The 22,963-nt window shown below is 41.7% G+C and overlaps 1 protein-coding gene across 1 annotated transcript in view; it reads left to right on the top strand.

Annotated features, from left to right (window-relative positions):
- WDR17 (WD repeat domain 17) overlaps positions 1 to 22,963 on the top strand; it is a 70,455-nt gene that overhangs the window by 41,432 nt on the left and 6,060 nt on the right. Inside the window, exons 14-26 of the mRNA XM_054989996.1 lie at positions 5 to 154; positions 623 to 753; positions 3,434 to 3,559; positions 4,941 to 5,096; positions 7,076 to 7,140; positions 7,709 to 7,841; positions 9,366 to 9,457; positions 10,274 to 10,373; positions 12,058 to 12,197; positions 15,871 to 15,891; positions 19,298 to 19,409; positions 20,538 to 20,679; positions 20,773 to 20,875. Of these exons, the coding sequence (XP_054845971.1) occupies positions 5 to 154; positions 623 to 753; positions 3,434 to 3,559; positions 4,941 to 5,096; positions 7,076 to 7,140; positions 7,709 to 7,841; positions 9,366 to 9,457; positions 10,274 to 10,373; positions 12,058 to 12,197; positions 15,871 to 15,891; positions 19,298 to 19,409; positions 20,538 to 20,679; positions 20,773 to 20,875 (1,471 nt within the window). The remainder of the gene's footprint in view (positions 1 to 4; positions 155 to 622; positions 754 to 3,433; positions 3,560 to 4,940; positions 5,097 to 7,075; positions 7,141 to 7,708; positions 7,842 to 9,365; positions 9,458 to 10,273; positions 10,374 to 12,057; positions 12,198 to 15,870; positions 15,892 to 19,297; positions 19,410 to 20,537; positions 20,680 to 20,772; positions 20,876 to 22,963) is intronic.

A 22,963-nucleotide genomic window follows, 5' to 3' on the forward strand; every position in this document is an offset into this window, starting at 1 on the left:
TAAGGATTAACTTGTCATCCTAGTCGTCCCTTCACTATGGCATCTTGTTCCCGAGATTCCACTGTGAGACTTTGGTCATTAACACCTCTAATACATCCTCTGCAAATAAATATTTTGGCAGACAGATCATGGGATGAGATTATTGGAAATACTGGTGAGTAAATGTACAAATATATGTGCATTTTTTCCTTTTTATATCCTTAGCATTTTCTGCTTAGCTTGCCCATGTTCTAGTTTATCTATGGAAAATCTACAGAATATCTCTAATATCCTTGCTTTCCCACATGTGTGATTGGGTTATTTTTTTTCTGAAAAATTGATTTGTTACATTCAATCAGCTTTTCTGCTGGTGAAAAAAGGGTATGCTGTGGATAAGGGGACTTGCATATACAAAGCTCATGTGGGACAGGGGCTGTAATAAGAAATGGGGGAGATTGTGCAAAAATAGCTGGTGAGATCCAGCCCTATATGTATTACAGCAAAAGACCGAGCACGCGTTGCCATTTTGAATGTGCAATATTGGATGCACGTTTTCAATGTGTATTCAAATGCATGTTCAACTTTAAGTGTTTTCATTTGGCTGTTGATTAAGCTCTCACTCTCATTTTGTTTTATTTAATAGATCGTGCAGTGGAAGTAGGTGCTTCTCCTTTGCTATGTGGCAAAGTATCCAGGGATATTAAACAAGAAGTAGACAAACTGGCTGGTAATTCTCGAGGGAAAAAGCTAAGGTGGTTCTCAGAATGTTTATCAGTAAGTACTAAATAGTGAAAATTATGTGCGTATGTGATGTAGCTATTAGCAGTAGTGCCTTCAAACTCATTTGATATTTGCAACATAAATAGAAGTTGGGTTCTAACGAGACAAACTACAGTTTTATTTATTATTATTGTGGTGGTGGTTGTGGAACAAGACAAACTACAGTTTTATTATTCTGTATTTTTACTGAAGTTTTGTTTTGAATCTAAGTACATCTAAACTAAATCTGGCTGCTTCTTAAACAAAATTCACATGTTCAGCCCAAAACAGATAATGGATTAAAAGTATATAGTGTCTCTCTCCTTTACTAGTGTTTTTATCTAGGACATCATAACTATTTTGGCTGTTGTATATACAAGGAAAATGGAATAAGATGAGCAAATGTGGTAGATTCAAACCTAAATAAACCTTTTATCTTTACAATGGGTTAAAAGTATAAACATTTTCAACTAAAGTTAAATACTATTCTACCTCGAGAAGGTAGGCTTTAACTGTCCAGGTATTCTGTCCTCATCCTCAGGTTGTACTAGCTGAAAAGTGTCCCTAGAAACCTTACTAATGGAAGCACTGGAAACATTCAGAAGTCAGAATGTCTGTAGATAGTGTAGCATTCAAGACAGATCAGATGCCAAAGATTTGGTCCACACAGTACTTAGCAAATTGATCCCTGTGAATTCCTGAAATGTCACCTCTTTGCCCTCAGATGCTTAGATGCATCAGGCCTCTAAAGTTTGGAATAACATCCCTGGTTTACTGCACAAATGCAACGATGGCAGAGAGCTCGGTTTTTGTCCCCTGCTGCCATCACTGAAGCAGGGTGGGACATAAATGGGCTGTTTGGTTTGGTCTGGTTCCACTTAAGCCTTTTCACCATGTTCTGTTTGTAGGCATTAGTGGAAAACTTTGTTTTTCCAGGAAGGCTTTTATAAAGTTAAATCTGTCCCCTGTGCTTATATATTTTAACAACTGCTATTTGTGTAACTGTTTTGTGTGGATTTTAATAATGAAGCTATCTTGAGTATTTTTAAGTTAAATAGCAGATATAAATATTCTAATAAATAGAAAGAGATAAGCATCAAGTCATGTCTCCTGAAGAAAAGGATTTCTGGTTTAAAAGATGTCAGGATAAATTTACCTTTCATGTTGTATTAAATATTTTTGAACTTTGGAGGCTTACTCCTGGATTTTCTCTGTTGATTGTATATGCCTCCTATCCATTGGACTATCCATTAGAGTTACCAGGCCCCCTTAGCTCCCAGCAGGAGATGGGGGACCTGGCACCTTTTTGCTGGACCCATGATCCTCATTGCACGTATGCAAAGTGTACGCACCCCTGCACCAGTGCAATGACATCATTTCCGGGAAGTGACATCATCGTGTGGGGGTGTGCGTGTGCTTCACAGTGGACTTACTTTGGCCTCAAATGGGCCCACTGCAAAGCACAGGAGTGCTCTTGGGGGGGGGAGATGATGTCACTTTTGCTTTCTTTTGGACTACCCACATAATAAAGACACCTCCCCAGACATTTGGTAGATAGGCAGTGGGGAGTCATGCTAGGCCATGGCTCTTTGGCCCTCAGCTCTTGTATTTTTACAGTCACTCATCTCCTGTTTCCACATCAGAGTGTTTACTGCAAGGAAAAAAATTAGAATTGGTCTAAATTAACTCCTAAGTATCTATTGTTTCTGAAAACAAGACTTGAATTGAAAATAGTCCAGTTCCAGAAATGCAAAGGAAATAGCAAGCATCAGACTGCCAGTACAAACGAAATTCTTTTTCATTTCATCAGTAAAAGTGGTTCTAAACTTAGTACAATAAAATTTATCAGACTATTCTTTATCTGCCATGTGCTTGTCTGGGCAGTTTGTACAAGTTTCTTTATCACAATGATTAAACTTTCAACCTTGTTTTTTTGCCTTATGCACACGATACATTATAAAAAATGATCATATGAACGTCTTTAAAGCTTCCAGGGCTGCCTGTATGAGATGAACAAAGCTATCAGTATATATGTTTAGTTGTTGTTTATAAGTAACATTTCTAAGATAAGATGTTTCACTATCTTTACCTTGTTGGTTCTTTTGACAACTCGATGATATAGGTTAATATTGTTTCCACTGTACAGATGGGAAACTGTCAGTGATAGATAATTACTTTCTCAAGGGAACTCTGTATAGTTAAGAACTGATCCCATGTCCAAGCAAAAAACTCATCTTCTGGGCTGAACTATCTCACATTCTCTGCTGCAGTGACTTTCTGATTCTTTTTGTAAGAAGAAATGGAAGAGCTTTTAAGGATATGAAGAACCTTTTGAGGAAGCATTGCTTATCACTCTTAGTGTAGCATGAGACGTTCTAGCGATCTCAAATGGACACAACTAGCATGAAGTTTATATTTGACATAATTGTGCTACATTGTAATATTATGCATTATACTGATTTGGGGTAAGTGGAGAAGATATGAACGAAATATTTATCCATGTTACTCAGCAATACGTATGAAGGTAAAAATCACAAGACTAAACCAGAACTTTGATCTAAATTCAGTACGAATATATTTTTGAACTAACCTTTTTTGCTTCAGTAGTGATTGACAAATGCATTCATATTCTGCAGTTTTAAGTCTAAATATTGCTTAATTCCTATTGAATTATTCTGTTTTTTTATGATTTCAGCCTCCAGGAGGCAGTAAAAATTTATGGGACTTAGTTGCTGTGATAAAAGGCCAAGATGATAGCTTACTTCCTCAGAATTACTGCAAAGGAATTATGCACATGAAGCATCTGATTAGATTTAGAATGGTAAGCTAAGTATGCAGGCTGCCTTTATGTTCTACAAAGGAACTGACATGCTATTAATTCACTGGGCAAAGCAAGAAATGATTTGATAAAACATACAGTACATGTTGAGTGTGTTACCTACTTTTGTGTGTGAGGCATTCATTACACATCTTTTAGATTTTGCTTACTTGAGCAAATGAATTGTTTTAGTTCAAGGAATATAGAGTTGCTTGCTTGTTTAGTCTATATGTAGTTTAGCTTACATTTCTTTCCTTAGAAGTACAGCAGTTATCAATGAAATATGAACTCTTAGCTATATTAGAATATTGCGCTGCTGTTCTCAATCACTGTGTCTACTCTGTTCATATGGTCACGGATTACTGAAATGTTTATTTTCTGGTGGAAACTTTGAGATGAATTTTTTTTCATCCTGGAAAAATCTTTATTCCAACATAAGAACTTCGCCAATAGATTTCCAAAGTAAAATAAAAATGACTTGTGTAATAGTAGATAAACAAAGTGTACATTTTTGTTAATATGTGCTACCAAAATGATAGAAATAATACTATGATGCAATTAAGGCAGTATGATCTCTTTGGACATTTAGTATATGTCTTTAAATATCCTTTGGGAACTTCTTTTTTGCAAGCTCCATTGAAACAGATGGGTTGGAAGTGAAAAAGAGCATTCCTACATTCCTACAAGGCTTGCACAAAATGCATCATCAGTGGATTTTTCTCTAAATGTCCAGGAAAGTAACAGGAAAGCAAGCTTTATATGTTTTTCTGTCATGAGATTAGTCAGAAATGGTGGAAATTGTAATACATAATTTCAGGTGAGAAGCTGTGTTAGTCTGCAATAGAACAGCAAGATTTGATTCCTTAAAAGACCAAGATTTTCAGGGTATAAGCTTTCAAGAGTCAAATCTCCCTTTAGATCTGATGACATGTATCTAACTATATTCTCAAAGGCTAATACCCTGAAAATCTTGTTGATCTTTAAGCGTTTTCTGGACTCAATCTTTTGTAATACACATTGCCGATTCCACGACGTGTGCCTGCCTTAGTTGCTTCTGTCTTAACAAGAAAATTCTACAAGCAACTACTGATTTCTTCTGGGGATCTTCCAGAACACAATTTTTTAAAAAACCAAAAAACGGCTGTGGGGTCTGAGGTGGCAGCCTTGCATCTCGTATGGGGAAGCAAGTACCTATTGGTCCTGATTTACAGGTATCACTGCTGTTGTCATCACTGATTGTCTAAAAGGTAAAGAGAGGAAGGGCTAGAACCTTCAAAGACAGCACCGCACAGGAGCTTTAGTGATTTTGACAAAGCATACCACTTGTTACAGCTAAGGAACATCTACTAGGAAATGTCAGTGTTTTTCCATTTCCTCCTATCAGTCCAAAGCTCAAGAACTTACAACTGTAAAAATGTCTAAGTTTGGAGGCGGTATTGGTGCACCTAGCAAGGAGGAAAGGCTAAAAGAAGCAGCAGAAATACATTTGAGGCTTGGGCAAATTCAGAGATACTGTGAACTTATGGTGGAACTTGGAGAGGTAAGGTATTATTGCATAATGAATTGAGTGGGGATACCCTTTTGAGGAAAATAGAGGGGTGTCCTCCTTGTGTGTTCATGTGCACACACAAACACATACTTGTCACCCTGTGGGGGGGAGGGCTATCAGCTGCCCTCCATGCCTCTGGGGTCTGAGATGCTAGGCAGATGGCCATGGCAGCCAGGGGGAGTAAGGATCCACGGGGCGGGGGGCAGGTCTGTCCATGTGCCATGCACACATGTCTGCAAACACTACAGGGGAAGCTCCCTCTCCCTGGGAGGTTCTCTTCTTCAGTGAAAGTGGGGGTTTGGATAGGTGGCTGCCCGCTATTTCCCCATTCCAACTGGGACTATTAACCCAAACAGTACCCCTCCCCCCCCAAAAAAGGAAGAGGTGGCGGGAGGGCTGTGGCCTCCCCTAGATTGGTGCTTCCACATGGAATAACAGTCTGGGAGATTGAAGCACACACATGGTTGTGCAAGCACGTGCCAGCTCTCTTGCAATACTGTCTGGGTTAACAGTCCCAATTGGACTGGCCCAGGTAGCCTGAGAGCTGCCTGAGCGGAATGAACCTTCCACTCCCGGTTTCCCCACCCACCATCTCTCGAGGGTCCTTTGTATCATGGCAAGTGGCACTCTCCCTGGCATGGGGAATCTGGCCAGCAGCTGTGGGAGGACATTAGGTAGCTGCAGCAACCACTGGCGCAGAATACCTGTGGGCACCTCCTCAGCAGGGCATGGCCAGGAGTTATCACCAGGATGCCCCCCTCATCTGCATATGGAGATGCTTTGTGGGGCCGGGGAATGGATCACCCCCTTTGCACTCACATGTGGGCAACCAGGTGAGGGAGACTGGCCCAGCGGACTGCATGATGCCAACACGGGAGGGAGTCATAAGTCTACAGATGCTGTTGCTGGGCCATGGTCCCTCCTGCAGTGAGGATCAAGCTACCCAGGCTGCTTGGAGTGACTAGGCAGAACTGGGGGGCTGTGGGCCCATGATCTGCCCAATTAATTATGGGGGCCACCACCACAGCACCAGGGTCCCCCCCCCGGCCAGCTTCCCCCAGTCAAGTACCCTGATGCAGGTGCCATAACCATGGGGGTATGTGGTTCCCAACTGGCTGCTCTCTGGTGAGGAGGGAAATGGAGTTGTTGACAGGTAGCAGGGATCGTGGCCTGTGCATTGGCTGCCTCTTTGCTTGCCACTCATGTGGCAGTTATGGGGGCAGTGCGGCCATTGGGGGATGCTGGTGGGGTTCTCAGGAATGATGAGGCATGCACTCTCACCTGCAGCCTGGCTGTGCCTTTCTGGGCTCAGCCATGAGTGTGGCTCTCTCACGAAGGTCCTTAGGGAGTGGACTAGTGGCACCACAGGTACATGGACACTGCTGGCATAGCAGGCCTCAGGATTGCGCTGCCCATGTTCTTATGTACTAAGCATGCATATGTGTTTTAAAGAAAGTCTGGTTCTTAGTGCACTCATGCCTGCACACATGTACCAAACGGAGTCTTTATTGTACTCAGTAGTACATCCATAGGTAGGCAGTGCCCAGGGGCCCTCATCTGCCCTCTGACCTACTGTATTCAGTAGTAGGCCTTCTATGCATAATAGGGCAGCACTACATATTTAGAAGCAGTCTCTCCTTTGGGGAGGAATTGCAAGGAAGAAATGTTGAGCAAGGGAAGTATTGACTTTAGCCGCTCCCCATTTCCTCCTGCAAATGCCTCTTCTACCTGCCCTGAATTATTGTTGATTAGAAGACACGTGTTCACAGAAACCGTGCATCATTCTGTCCTTCTAATCTTTTGAAAAGGATTGTTTCAATGCAGATGGTGTCTATTCAAAGCAGATCGTGTCCATTGTTCTTAAAACCTGAAGAGATAATTAGAAATGGAGACTACTTTTCAGAAAGTGTTTCGCCATGTCCTGAGATGGGGGATAACAGTTATATACAACATCTTGTTCTGTGTTTTAGTGGGACAAAGCCCTCTCAGTTGCACCTGGAGTATCTATGAAATACTGGAAGAAGTTAATGCAAAGGTAAAGGGGAGGGCATCTCAGTACTGATTTTTGCTTAATTTTAAAGGTAGTATTTTTTATTATTATTATTGATGTGCTTGAGTGAATTGGGAGGGTGTTGAGGCTCTGCGGCTGAGAAAGTAAGTAAGTTGAAAGCACAGTGAAATTGTAACATCATTTTAGGACAATATAGACATAAAGCTTTCCATCTCGATGGTAGAATTTGAAAAAAAAAAAACCTACAAATTCCACCTTGCTGGGCCTTCCCTCTTTGCTCCTCTTCCTTTAGCTTCTAAGTATTTCATCAACATCAACATGCGCCAATTCTGGCTAAAGATGAAAGAAGCATCTGATAATCTGAGGCAATGCATTGTGTATTGCTCATTTGTACCCGACCTTTGAAATGCACAGAAAGACAGTTTTTAATTGTAATTTTTAAAGCACTCTTTTGGCAAGAATTATAGATGTCTTAGAAGACAGGTTAATAATAATGATATATATCATCCTGGAGTCCCAGTAATGCCTTATGATCCCAACTGCAACTGTAAAGGAACAAATGACTGAGGCTGGTTTTTTTAACATTGATTAGGCGAGCTGACCAGTTAATTCAGGAAGAAAATGATGGTGTCATTCCGTACTGCATAGCTACTGGTGATGTGAAGAAGCTTGTCAGATTTTTTACTTCAAGAGGCCAACTTAAAGAAGCTCTGCTTGTTGTACAGGTATCTACTTATCATGAGCTAGCAAATAAGTATTTTAGGGTGGGGTAAAGTCAGGTGTACACTGTTGCCTCTTGTATCAAGGTTGCATTATCTGTTGTTTACTTTATATCCCATGAAACACCCAGTATTTAAGAAATGGCATTATAAAAATTTCACTTGCATATTCAATGGACTATTGTCTCAATAAATACAGGTAGTTTTTCTACTCCAGCATATTTCTCTTGAGAGAGGAAATTATTAAAGAGATATTAGCAAATATTATGATGGTTTCTGGTTTTTTAAGTAGTAAATATTTCCCAGCCTGATGAATTAACCAGATGCAAAACATATAAACTCTGCGCAGTGCCAGCAGTCCTTTCCACTGTCATTCAGAAACTTTAATCTTTAATGCAGTTTTCGTACCCAGTTTTCAGGAGCTCTCTTCATGTACTGGCGGTAGCAAGCGTAGGCATTTTGTGCCAGTTTGGTGTAGTGGTTAAGAGCGTGGGACTCTAATCTGGAGAGCCGGGTTTGATTCCCCGCTCCTCCACTTGAAGCCAGCTGGGTGACCTTGGGCGAGTCACGGCTCTCTGGAGCTCTCTCAGCCCCACCCACCTCACAGGGTGTTTTGTTGAGCGGTTGACATACTTTGTAAACTGCTGAGTAGGCATTAAGTTGTCCTGACGGGCAGTATATAAATCAAATGTTGTTGTTGTTGTTGTTATATGGCAAGAGGAGTGGTGCTGGCAAAGCCGGGGCATGGTTTCAATGCACAAAATCCATCCCCTTTTCCGAGGTTGTGTGTCATCTACTAAACACCGTACAGGAGTTCTTGCTAATGTGTTTTGTGTGTGTCTTGGAATAGTGGATTCATGGCAGTTATGGATTACTCCTGGGGTAAAAAAAAAATGAATGCTAGTAAAAGTGGATTTTACCTATCCATTTATGCTCCTTCTATCATGATTGGCAGGCAAGGTTACTGCCGGTATCTCTATTGGTCATATGGATTCTCCTGACACTTAGACTGTTCTCTGGAGGCCTGATGGCACCTAAAGTTTGGCATCTGTAATCAGATCCAGAGGTGTAATTTGAGTACAAAATCAGCATTGGGGTTGTGGTAGTGATTCCAGATCAGGGTTGTGGTGCTGGGAAGCGTTTGTTTGTTTTTACTTCCTCTTCCTTATTCCATTTCCCCTCTCAAAATGGCCTTCTCAGCTCTTTTTAGCCCTGGTAGAGGAAAAAAAGGCAGGTATGGATAGAGTACTTTTATTTCTCCCTCTCTGAAGTTAAAAACAGCCTAGGAGGGGGAAGTTTTGAATGGGGAAATGTTGTGGGTCAGTTAATCCTCCCTTTTGTAAAAATGGGAGGGGAGGGGATCTAATTCCTTCTGGTATTGCAAATTGCAATACCATTTCTACAGATGATGATTAAGCGAATTCCAATCTTAGCCTAATAAATTAGCGTAGCGTTTCCTTTATTGACAGTCATACCGTGAAGAGGAGAGAAGTTCATAGCTTTTGGTTGACATTCTTTTGCTGTTCCTAGGCAGCATGTGAAGGAAATATGCAAATATCACACTCTTCGGCATCAAATGGATCAGCACATTTTGAAGGGAACGACATGGAAGATTACAATGAGTGAGTCGTGCAAAAAGTGTATTTATATATACATATATTTGTAAAACTTTTGTGCCTGTGTAAAAAAATTAGTTTACTGGCCTGTATGGTATCTGGAAATGAGATTTGACACTTGTTTTTTGAAAGCTATTATTTTGTATTTTCCCTATAACATTTCTAAACAATTTTACATTGCTGCAAGAAAAGGGGTATTAATTCACTGGAGCAAATAGGTTACTGTACACTATCTGCCCAATTAATAATACAAATGGGGCCTGCTTTAATTTTGCATTGTCTTACTTGAGATTTAGAATGTATTCTGATAGCTGTTTTTGGTTGGCCAGCGTTGTTTGCATCTTCCCCCCCCCCTCCAGAACCACGTGCTCTCCTGGTGCTGAAGCACTCGTGTGCACTTGGAGAGTTGCCTCTACCCCATGGCTCAGTTTGCAGCCTTGCGCCACAGCTGGGATCCATCCCCGGTGGTTTGGCACTGCTGCGCCAGGGCTCACAGCTTGCTCAGAGCCCTTTATGCATGGGCCTTGTGATGCATTGGGATGCAATGTACAGTGACCAGAATGAATTGTAAGGACGGCTAGGAGGGGAATGCCTGAGATGTGGAGCAGAGGTGGCTAGTTTGGCCTGCTTGCTGGTGGCAGCATAAGTTGCTGTTTTGTGTCACCCAAACAAAAGCTGGTTTATCTGATTGGTTGCTTCGTCACTAATGGTTTGTGACACTGACTTAATGTTCAAGTTTCAAAGGCTGACGTATGATACACATCTGGTTGATTTATCTAATTCTGGCTGTTTAGTCCACACACATTATTTTTGTTCCTGCAGACTCCTACATAACGTCAGTAAAGAACTGGCTGAGTGGTATTTCCAAGATGGCCGCGCAGTGCAAGCTGCATGTTGCCATTTAGCTGTTGAGAATGTCGAGGTAAAGTATTTCCCCATTTACCCTGTACGCAAATAGAAAAAGTTTAGCTGGGGGAAGAGCAAAAAGTCTGTCTGGCACTACCAGACAGAATTAGGGGCAGCTAAAAAGCAGCAGCTTCTCCTCCCTCCTCCTATAACCTGTAAAACTATAAAATATATGATGCCTTTTCCTGCGTCTGTGAGCAACAGCCAAGGACATGCAGCAGATTATCTGATTCTTTATATGAACCATCAATTATCTCCTTCAAAGCAACGGTCATAGAATCTAGATGCTTTTTCTTAATTGGCATGTTTTGTACTTTCTCTTAATTACCTTTACACAGTAGAGTACTCATGTTCTATGAAAAAGAACAATGAGAGCCAAAGAAATAGTGAAACTTTTCCCCGTATACCTTTAGTTATTAACATTTTAATTCGGCTATCTTCAAAGCCAACTTTCCCATTGGCTGGGACCAACATTACAAATAACACTAAGCCTAACTTTCCATCCTTGTTTAGGCAAGAGGTCTAAGGGGAAAAAAATCCACCTTTAAACATCAAAGTCCACTAAACTATTTGATGATTGATATTCAGACTGTTTGTGCTGACTCTTAGTGCACAATTAGGATCTCTTTGGGCTAGTTCAGCAAACTGCCTTCAATGCAAAGTTAATCTTGCTTTTTTATTCCATTTCCTCAAAGTGTCAGCTTTGGCTGATTTTTTTTTCTGTCTACCACCTCCCTTTTCTTTAGTTGTAGAGATCTGAAGAGTCGTAGGTAGTGGGTGAAGCTGAAAAGATCAGAGGCAATAGAAATAATAGATCTTGCAGTCATCGAATGTGTTCTTTAAGGATCTCTCACAAGGGGATCTTTACCTTAACACTGTCTAGGGAGTCGACTGCTGTGAATAAGCCCTGGGTAAGAATTTGTAGTTGGAACGTACAAGATTCTGTGGAAATGAGAGTGCTCAAATTCCCCCTCAGGTGGGCAGGTTTGAGACTCTCCCATCGTACTTTTTGTAGCATTACATGGTAAGTGAGAAGTGAAAAATGGAGACACAAGGCTGCTGCCTCTGCCGAGAGCCACAAATTCTCTGTAACATGTAGATCTGACCTGAAGGGGGCACATGCATTCATGTAACTTGAAGTTTTAAGAAGTACAGTTTCCTCTACTATTGCTGTTTTCAGTCTTTGAGTGATTTCTGGCAGTTTTTCACCTTAAGAAGGTCAGATGACTAAATGAGTAAAGATGTCCCTATGTTCATAATGTAGTTCCCCTCAAATGAACAATAATTTGACTTTTGACTCCAGCCAGCTTTTTCACTCAATATCACTCAGTTCTCTTTCTTACTGCAATTCTCATCTCACACGGCCTTGGTGTCTATTCAGGTCCCACCAGGACCGCAAACAATAGCTTTTTTGGTGGCCAAAGGGGATCCCTTTTTCACCACTGTAAAAGCTGGTTGGTTTCAACCCTATCTGGAGGATCTTGCATTAAAAAAACGGCATAATTCAACTTGTTGTTGTTTAGATTTCTTGATTAAAGTGGGGGGGAGGGTTAATATAATGAGTCACGGAGAGCCAACGGTGATTGACTAATCCATGTTCTTGTTCAATCTTCAGTGTAGCATTGCGAATAAATGTTAGCATGCTGTTCTCAGTGAAGGTGCTTGTGACACTTAATGATATGATTTTCTTATTGAGCAAGCTTGCCATGGCAAACCTGATTCGTGGAAATGAACTGGAGTTGGCAGTCAGTATGGGTGCTGTCTTAGGAGAATGTGCAGCACAAGCAACACATTATGCTCTAGAGTTACTAGCAAGAAAATGTATGACTGTAACAACATGGTAAGAACTTCTTACTCCAAAGATTTTTTCTCCCTAAGACATTGTTGTAAAACAAAGGACTTCCCTATTTCTAAATTCACTCAGTGTTTGTTATCCAGAAAAATTAGTCAGATTTGGATACTGATCCATGGTAGTGTCTTGATCATACTATGAATAAGTCCTTATAGCAGAGAAATGCTACATAAAGTTTGCAGGAAAATTCGTTCAGCTGATTCTGATTGTTTCAGTATTGCTTAAGTATTATTATGCAGTGCTTGATTTGTTGAGAATTCTGTAAGTATGTGAACTGCTTGAGTAATTGAAGGTACATCAAAAAAAATCTGTGTGATTGCAGTTGCCCTTACTCCTCTAGCTATTGCACTTCTCCCAGAAGAACTTGGAGCCGATTTACATGAGCACGTTGGGGACTCCCCCCCCCCCCCCAATCCATGCAGACTTTTAAAAGTTCCTTTTTAGGAAACTAGTCCTATGCATCAGCTGCAGCAAGCACAAATCACTGGCGTGAACACAGCAAATGGTGTTTGTTTCCTCCACATGCAGCTCCCAGTGTCACACTGAGGATGGTGCACAGAAATGTTGTTTGTCTTTGTTTTTAGTGGATTTTACACTTCCTTTTTCTTTTGTATTTTATTCTTTATGACTTTCTGTTGATTTAAGCGGGAAACATCTTTTCAGCTGCAGCTTAATTTTCTGCAGTTGGATTGAAGATCTCAGGAATTTCACCTCTTTCACTCCTGCCTGCTAGGTGACATCAACACTGATAGCCGAAAAAGAACCCTGTTTTATAGGCAATTGACCCATTCTTGCTTGCAGAGCAGTAAAAAGCAGATGTGCAGTATTTCTGCATGAGTGGGTGTTCTTTCCTATGTTCTTCAAATGGAGGATGTAGAGGTCTGTTTTTTTTTAATGGAGCATGTGGGCAGGTGAGAGAAGTTAACCTCTCCCCCCCCCAACACACACACACTCATTTTGCTGCTCCTGGTTGTTCAGCATTTTTCTGCTGTCCTGACTGACTTCTAGTATTGGGGTGGACCTAGGAGGAAAATGATTGAATTTGTAAACTGAGTGCACTAAGGAAAGGTACAAGAGGGAATGGTGACAACTACCCTTAAGTGCATATATATTTTACCATAAATGCACAAACATGCCCCCAATTCCTTGCTCCTTCATGTGCAGATAATGTGATGCATAAACATGTGCAGATAGCCTTATCTGGCCCAAAGATAAAAAAAAGTTGCCTCTCTTTCCCATACTTTCCTACCCCTGTGTGAAATCACAGTCCTAATCAGTCTCCCTGCCGTGGCTTCTTCTCAAATAAAACTCGAGATCTGACAGTTCTCAGAACGATCCTCATCATGGAAAGTTCATATCCTTCTTCATTACTTATATTTTGCATCTTGTCTGGTTTGATTCTTAGTCTCTCTGTCTTTACTGGACTGCCTTTTTGTGGGAAATGCTTGCCTCCCCTCCCCCAACTTTGTTTAACTTTTAAGTCTATTGACTTGTGGCTCTGCCTGCCTTTCTGAAGATACCTGCAAATAGTTTGCCATCTTGAGGCTGTGGTCCAATCCCATGGCCACCAACTTCATTTTAGAAGTGTTTGTTGTTCTTTTAAAATTGCCATAAGGCCTCAGGAGTTCTTGTTTTTCTCCAGCAACGAGGGCCTGTTTTGACACCTGAAAAGGTGAGGGGGGAAGAAGAGTTCCTGGGGCCACCACACCATGTACATGCTCCAATTGGGGCCTCACAGCAATTTTAAAGGAACTGCATATGCTTCTAAAGTGGCATTGGCATCCACAGAATGGACCCATGGCTGCTGTCACTTGTAGTTTGGCTTGCAGGTATGCTGCCCACTAGGATGGGGGAAGAAGAGTTTGTAACCTCTGCTTCTGTCTGCCCTCTCCAAGATTATCTGCTGCATCACTTTCTCCACTTCCTGGTGCCCTCATTTTGTGCAGCACTGAAAAGCAGACTGCAAGGTATCAGAATAAGCTATTTTCATGGAGATGGCATTCTGTTATATAAAGAGCAGAGAGAATTTGGTTTAGATGTGAAGAATTAATTTGGTTTAGATTTGAGGGATTTGACAGCACAGCTCTATGATACGTTAAGGCTCCAGTCCTAAGAACGTTTTTCTGGGAATAAGTCCTATTGAATAAAATGGAACTTACTTCTGAGTAGACCAGCTTGGGCTTGCTCCCTGAGAACATGTGCTATTCATAAGACAGGTTCAATGAAGAAAATGCATAAGATGAAAATATACTCTGTATGGGTTAACAAGCACAAAAATCGGTACATATCTCAGTTGCGATTCAGATAATGTGGAAACATCCAGCATTAATTATTCCTGCTCCTAATGTATATGTTTAAATTGCTCTTCTCTGCATGGCTCTTGATCACTTCGAGACTCTTCTTTTTATTTTTTTTTACATTGTCATCGTTTAACTCATCCAAGCAAAATATTATGGGGTGGTTTCTAAGTGGCAGGGAAAACCAGACAGAATAAATGCCAGGAGTAACTGAGGCAGGAAAACAATTTTAATAGGGTTTTTTTGTCCAGTAGCATCAAACCGCAGTTCTGGGATGGTATTTCAAGAGAACTGGTTTGACTATAGCTGCTAAAATCCCTTGTGGATGAGAGAAATGTATTAGGAATTTTTACTTCAAGACAACGATCTGCATGTCCCTCTCTGAGGACTCCCTACATCAAGGCAGCAGTTGTAACTGTTCGCGTCCCCCCCCTCCCACGCCTCAGTATTACCAAGTAAATAAAGCCGAATGCTTTGCATTCTAATTCTTTTTTCAACACAACAAGCTGATTAGATTAAAAGGAGAGGTATAGATCTATATAGGCCCACAGCTGTTAAGTTCTTTGCAGGAAAAACTCAAGAAAGCAAATGGGCCCATTTAACTGCATCTCCCCCCCCCTCCCCTGTTTAAAACTGATCTAAAAGGGATGCCTGCAACTTACTATATTGTATTTATTAGCTGGTGATGGGATGGGACTATACTACTTCTTATTTAATCGTGGTGCCTGCTGTGGCATAGCTGTGGCGTTTCATTTCTATATGTTAATCACCCATAGCCCCTTCCACTCCTTGCAAATGCTATGCTTGTGGGAGCTGACTTTATATGGGACTTTATATAGGGACTTTATATAGGAACCATGTCCTGAATGAATAAAGAACAAGTGCTGCCATCTCTTACAATGTTGTCCTGTTTCCTGATAGGAAAATGTTATGCTTTCAACATTTTACCTTCTAAGTTAGGAGACTTTTCTCTTTATTTTATAATTTGTAGGTCTGTTGCAGAAAATTAAAATCTTTACATGGCATCCCGTCTATTCTAATAAGACAAAAGGAAAAGAAAGAAAAAACTGTATGCTTTATTGATTGCTACAGTCTTATAGTCATCTTCATAGCCAGTTTAGTTGAAAGGGTGTATTTTTTTACTTTGATGGAATTGGAATTTGGAAAGCAGAATCAACTGTTGATGCTTGTGTGTCACAGCTGAAATTATAAGGGTAGCAATTTGGTGATTTATGAATTTTCTATTTCTGCTTATATTTACCCTGTTTTCTCTTACTCCTGCCACTCCTGCCTCCCTGGTCCCAATTTGCCCTATGTTGGTTCATCTTTCAATTCTATTTTTAATTACAATTATCTTTTTTTAGCTTCCCATCCCTTGGATACAGGTACTTACTTGCTTTTAGAGACATTCTAATCAAACCTCTACAAAGCACAAGGTTGGATCCAACCAGGTTTTCTACAGCTAAAAAGGGGAGGAGGACCAAAAAAAGCTATGCTGGGAGTCCTGGGCTGGGGGCTGTACTAAGGAAGAGTATGAGATGAGATTGACTGAAAAAGCTGGCTGGATCTAACCAGGCTTTTTATAGTTAGATTTAAAAGCCTCTTTTGGCTTTCTGTCAGAGTAAAATATTTTTGCATGATTTGTAGAATATCCAGGTAGAATATCAAAATTTGGGTCCAGTGGCACCTTAGAGCCCAACAAGATTTTCAGGGTATAAACTTTCAAGAGTCAGAGCTTCAGATACTTCTATACCCTGAAAATCTTGTTGATCTCTAAGGTGCCACTGGACGCAAATCCTGCTGTTCTACTGCAGACCAGCACGGCTACCTATCTGAAACTATCTTTGGGTAGAATAGGTTTCACAAGAAACAGATTTATATGAATTTCTGTTGGGCTTTGGGATCAAAGAATAAGGACATGTCCTTAAGACTCTTGTGGGCATTTTTGTGCTGTGTTGAGGGTACATTATACATAACTTGATCAATATTATCTAGACAGTCATACACATTAGAAACCATTCCTTCGCTTGCCTAATGATTTATTCATTGATGAGCATAGATGCACAGACATTTCCTTACCCCAACCATTTCTTCCAGTTCACTCCTATTAGGTTTCTGACCATGAAGCTCTCTACCTGGGCATTAGTGTTCCCTGGGAAGAGATGGGCTTGGACTCCTGCTTTACTACCGTCTTTACTTTCTCATTGAGTTGCCTCCTTTGGTCTTTAGGGCTTTCTTCCTCAGTCTCCACCTGTCTTCATGACTCCTCGCTACTCCATCACTTTTCTCCTTCACTCTCTTACTTTTCAGATGTTTCCGTCCTTCAGGCTCTCTCTGCCACCTTCTCCCACCTTTCTTTTAGATCTCCTCTCCCACTTGCACAAGCCCAGTGAGCCATCATTGTCCTGGTGTCATCCATGTCTGTTGACCCACCCAGGCCCTCACCAGTGCATCCTCAGTCTGGTGGTCCCCCAAGTGTGGATGCTGTGGAATTGCATCCCTATGTCACCACTGCGAGTGATGCAGTGAGCCAGCTAAGTGGACGTTGCCCACAGTGGGAATATTCGTAAGACCAAGCAAGCCACAGGACAGGAATCATGTCTTTTATCATGGTGATTATCACATGACTCCACAAGAGCTGTGAAATCTGACAGCTTGAGCTAGCACATACATACTTGGTGTAGAATATTCAACTATGTGTAGCATCAGAAAACATATTATTTTATTCTTCGATTTTTATCTCACCCTTTCTCCAAGGAACTAGGAGCACTGTGTGTTTTCATTTTTCCTTCATTTTATCTTCACAACAACCTTGTTAGGTAATACCGACTGTCCCATGGTCATGATCTTTATGTCAGAGTGTCAGTTTTCTACTTCTCCCTAGATCTGACATGCTAACTATTATGCCACATGTCCTCATATCCTCATATAATACTATGGTTATGGTAGCACTATAGCAACATTAATGTCATAATTAGAGACAGCTATTCTGGTACAAATATTTAGGGTCTAAGTACAACAAAAAGAGGTGTGTGGGGGGGCTCCTGATTTTCAGAGCATGTGGCTCTTTTGCCAACTGATAAGTTGAAAGATTCTGTCATCAATGTATCTCATTCTCAGTTTGGCCATATCTTGAGATTTGAGCCACAAAAAGGCAAGACTGGTCTTTCTGCAAACCTGAGAAAAATCTGAAATCTAAAAAAAATATACCTGGGGAGGGGTTAATCCCCCCTCCCAACAATAGGAGTAGACTTTTTTGGCCTTTGAGGCAGGACTCATTGGGACCAGGCCTGCCAGCAACCATTGGGTGGCTTGCTACCATCCAAATTGTGTGACTAACCCAGGCCTGGCTGCTTGCAGCTATTCAGCAGCAGTCACGCTGTTGTGTAGTGGTTAGACTTTCAGACTAGGAGCTTGGAGATCCAGGATTGAATCACCAATCTACTGTGGAAGCTCAGTGGGTGACCTTGGGCCAGTTACGTGTTCTTAGCCTAACCTACCTCACAGGCTTGTTGTAAGAATAAAATAGAGGAGGGGAGAATGATGTATGCTGCTTTGGATTCTCATTGTGGAGAAAAGTAGGGCATAAATGAAGTAAACAATAAATATAGCTGAAGATGGGGGGGCAGAGAAAAGGTGGGTGGGTGGGAAGGAGAGAAGGAAACAGGGAAAAGGTGAGCAGCCAGGAAGAGGATAGGGGGAAATGACTCCCCTCAAGTCCTTGAGTGTTCACAACTAGAACAGGCCCAGACCAGTTGACAGCACCATGGAACAGTTTTCCTTGGCAGGGACTACCAGTGAGAAGGAAGGAGGGAACTGTAGGTAGAAAGGGGCAGATAAAAGTAGGTTGGCTGGTGGTTGGGAAGAGAGGAGCAAGCATAAAAAAGGGAGAGGGCATGGCAACCTTTCAGGGAAGGTACAGAGGAAATAGTGGGGGAGGGTAAATAAGATGCCCCCACAAGTCCTTATGGGTTCCCTGCTACTTCTGTTCGTAACAATCTGTGTGTATTGCCAGCTGTTCCTAGGAGCCTATGTAGAGAACGGCTTTCTGTATAGCATTCCTACATTTTTTTAAACTATTCTCCACAGACAACACTATTCAGTAAGCATAACTGTTCCTGGTCTTCATCCTGACTTTATCCAGGTATACGCACAAACGGCTTGCCTGTGCAGCGTCTGGTCATGAACAGCGGCCTGTCGCATGGGTGGACTAGCGCTTCCCTGATTCGAAATGGGGAAGGGCCAGTTCACTGTGGAGAGGCCCTCAAACTGACTGATTTTTAGTCCCAACATCTTAGCAACTTTTACCAGACTCAAGTTCTGTTGACTGTATAAAATTTAACAGCTGCAGCGGCTAGCAGTTACGCAACTGGAATAGAAGATAGGCTTTCAACATTAAATAAACCCTCTCTGCCAAGATTCTTGATCGTAAATCCTCATTCTAGATTTCATCAAGGCATGTTCAGATGGCTACTAGTGTGCCTAAATATTGTTTGTATGGCTCTTTGCTAATATCCTAGGAGTCTGCTGTGCACACTATTAGTGTGCTTTTTCACATCTTCACAAAAGGGCCTTAGCTGCTTCTCTCATTTCTGTATTGCAGTGTCTCCTACATTAATACTACTAGAGCTGATTTCAACACTCAAAATGGCTTTATCTCGCCTAGTTTTACAGTTCATTAATCAGAGAGGAGAGGAACAGGAAGCAACCGTGCAGTCTTAACTCTGGTACTGCTTTCCAACCTTTATATATTGCTAAGTGACTGTGACCCCTTCCTGTTGTTGCCCACAGGGATTTAGCTGCAGATCTTCTCATGATGATTCCTAATAATGGGCTACATTTAGTAAAACTGTGTGCTTTTTATCCTGGAGGCACAGCAGAGATCAATGACCTGCATGAAAAGGTATGTTTAAAAGGCCAACTTTATTTTCATTATTTATGTATATAGCAGAGGATATTTTACATTTATTTAACATCTAGATGTATTTATGATAGCCGGGATAAAACTCTACCTTCTACAGTAATTATTTTGTTTGTTCATTTTTTCCTCTCTCTGCTTTTCATATTTGCTATCTGACATCTCTGTGTGCAGGGAGACAAAGCTGTTGGCTACGCTAATCATTTCTCTCTTATAGACGAAAAGATACCTATACACAGGTGGAGTTTATGTGCACATTTGAGAGATGCTGAATTATGGTTCTGCAGTTTTAATATAACAACATCAGCATGGAAAACTTCCTTGTAGGCTAGACAGCACTATAGTTTCTTAATGCAAAGGGTGCTGTAACTTTGAGCACTGGGGCTTAATCCCATCAAGTACTGACATAGCTATCTTAAGTGAAATCTACAGAACTCAATAGAACCTTGTTCTCCTTCTCCCTGCCAATAACAGGTGGGGAGACAGACAGACAGGGACAGACAGGGACTGTGCAGAGATGAGGGTATGAACGTTTCCCACAGCCTCTCTGTTTCTTGGTTATGCCCCCTCGTGTGCCGGCTGTGAACTTATTTTGGTGGATGGGACAAGAGCCCTGAAAGACCTCTGCATGTGTTGGCCCAGCTTGCCTGTTCAACTGGATCAAACTTATCTTGTGCCTTACATCAACGTTGTGTCTTGCAGTGGAATTATCTTTTGTGTGTGTGTGTTATGTGCCGTCAGGTCATCTCCGGCCTATGGAGATCTTATGAATGAAACACCTCCAAAACGTCCTATCATTAACAGACTTGGTCAGATCCTGCAAACTGGAGGATGTGGCTTCTTGAGTCAAGCCATCTCATTTTAGGTCTTCCTCTTTTCCTACTTCCTTCCACTTTTCCCAGCATTATTGACTTTTCCAGAGAATCTTCTCATGTGACCAAAGTACGATAGCCTTAGTCTTGTCATTTTAGCTTCAAGGGGTGAATTCAGACTTGATTTGATCTAGTTCTCACGTATTTTGTCTTTTTGGCTGTCCATGGTATCTAGAGAACGCTCCTCCAGCACCACATTTCAAATGACATTTATTCCTTTTATACATGTTTTCCTTTTCAGTGCGGCCTACCAGATGTAGAAGAATGTATGCGGTTAGCAGAAACAGCTCAGACAGAAGGAAATATATTTGGGTCAATGAAGTATTATTTGTTAACTTTAGAACCAGAGAAAGCACTTCCTATAGGCATTCAGTATGTCAAAGGTATGGTTCTAAATAATGGGAGACGATCTATGTTTGTTTGCTTTGTTTCTTTGTACTGCAGATGTTTAGTTTTTTGTTTCCCTTTATTCTCAGAACAAATCAGTAGCTCCGATTGGACTCTTGACTCTGTCTGTCCGTTTCTTGATCTTCTCAGTTATATACGCACAGAGAGGCTGTTGCTGCATAAATGTAGCGAGTAAGTATAATTCTCCCTATAGCTGAGTAAGTGAATTTCAGCTATTTTTATTACTTTATTTAACTGTGTGTCTTCTAAAAATGAATAAATACACCACTTTCTGGTGGCAGTGTGCACCAGAGAGATGTTTATTTGAAAATAAACATATAAGTACCTTTGATTACTTTTTAAGTTTTATAATAAATAACAAAATAGATGATTTTTAAAATATGACATGAGCAGGAAAACTTGGTGAGCACGCTGAGGCATCTATTGAAGAAGGAAGTTCATCAAAGCCAGCTGTTTATCAGCTGTATGGTAAGGGCGATGAGGGTGACATGAGGAGGGCACTCAGTGTTGGGTGGCATTCAGCTGACCCTAGCTGCTTATGGCTGGGGGGCGGGGGCGGGCAGTATTGGTGGGGCCCAGTACCTCTTGGCACAATTCTGTGCAGGAAATAAATAAGATGCCAAAATTATTTTAAAACATATAATACATTTTTCTTGCCACTCTCATTTAATAATAAATCTATATATATAAAGACAAGTGTCCTGACTGACTCATCAACACCCACCCAAACCCCTGGAACTAGAAACGTGAAATTTGGGGAGAATGTTTCTTTTGTGATGTAGAAGCTCACTAAGAAGGGATTTTAAGAAATTTGCCCCCTAAGGGGGTAAAATGTGTTTTCCATAGGGATACAGCTTCCCTGTGCGGCTGGTAGGCAGATGCCTGTCTCTCACCCCCAACTGCCAACTTGGCCACTCTTCCCTGATTGGGCTAGCTTTCAAGGTCATTTGCATATGTGGCCTGATTGGGGCGCAGCCCAACATTCTAAACAGTATGCAGTTGCTAAGAGAGTCATGGAATGTTTTCTGAGGTAAAATTGACCTCCCAATCTTCCCCTAAAAGTTCACTAAGGTTGCCAATCTCCCTGTGGTGTAGGGTTGCCAGCCTTCAGGTGGTGGCTGTTAGATCTCCCAGAATTACAACTGATCTGCAGGTGACAGAGATCAGTCCCCCTGGAGAAAATGGCTGCTTTGGAGAGTGGACTATGGAATTACACCATTCTGAGGCCCCTCCCCAAACCCCACTGTATCCAAGCTCCACCACTCAAATCTCTAGGAATTTCTCAACCTGGACCAGGCAACCCTACTGTGAGGCCTGCCTGCTTGCACCTCCCTCTCTCTGATGGGTCAGTTTTAGAATTCTGTGTTCTGGGGTAAAAATCAGGTCAAGGAAACTATAGACAGTTGAAGAAAGATGGTACAAGACTCCTGAATAGGGATTTTATATAAAAGTCAGTATGGCAACTGAGTTTTTAAATGTTCATGGGAAGATGGTGCACTAGGGGCCGTTTCAATGCAAACCTCTCACATGAACCTGTCAAAGTGCCCACCACACCACTTCTCCCTCAGTCCAACTCCACCTCACACCTCTCACACCCATCACTTCTTACTGCTTCCAAGAAGCCTCCTGGCAGACATCATGCAAGATACACCAATGATAAAAGGAGGAAGCAACATATGCACATAGTACTCTGGTGGTGCACCAAGCAGCAGTGGCCAAGTACCAGCAAGATCACCCCAAGGTGCACAGAGTGGCAGTGTAGAGAGGCGCTCACTTCCATGGAAGGTCAAGGTTCACTCAGGCACGGCATATGATCTGTCGCTACCTTCAAGCTGCCTCTTAACCTCATCCATGCAGAAACATCCCTGTCCAGCATCTCAAAACAAAGCAACATGGCCCAAGTGCTGTGGATCTGTAAGCTTATTGTTTGGGATGAGAGCACCGTGGTGCACAAGAGGTGTTTTGAGGAACTGAATATAACCCTCAAAGATATCAGGGGCAATGAGAAAGTGATGGGAGGAGTCACTGTGCTGCTGGCTGGATACTTCTGGCAGACTCTGCTAGTAGTCCCAAGGGGAACTTGAGCTGACGAGGTTACCGTGTGTCAAGGCATCATATCTGTAGCCCCTCATCAGGAGACTCTCACTAAGAAAGAACATGAAGGTCCATTTGGGAGGCGAGAGGTCTGCTGGGGAATTCTCTGAACTCCTACTAAAAATAGGTGATGGAGAGTATCCCAAGGGAAAGGTGACCACCCCT

The sequence above is a fragment of the Eublepharis macularius genome, chromosome 10 (genome assembly GCF_028583425.1).
Source record: "Eublepharis macularius isolate TG4126 chromosome 10, MPM_Emac_v1.0, whole genome shotgun sequence".
NCBI classification, from domain to species: domain Eukaryota; kingdom Metazoa; phylum Chordata; class Lepidosauria; order Squamata; family Eublepharidae; genus Eublepharis; species Eublepharis macularius.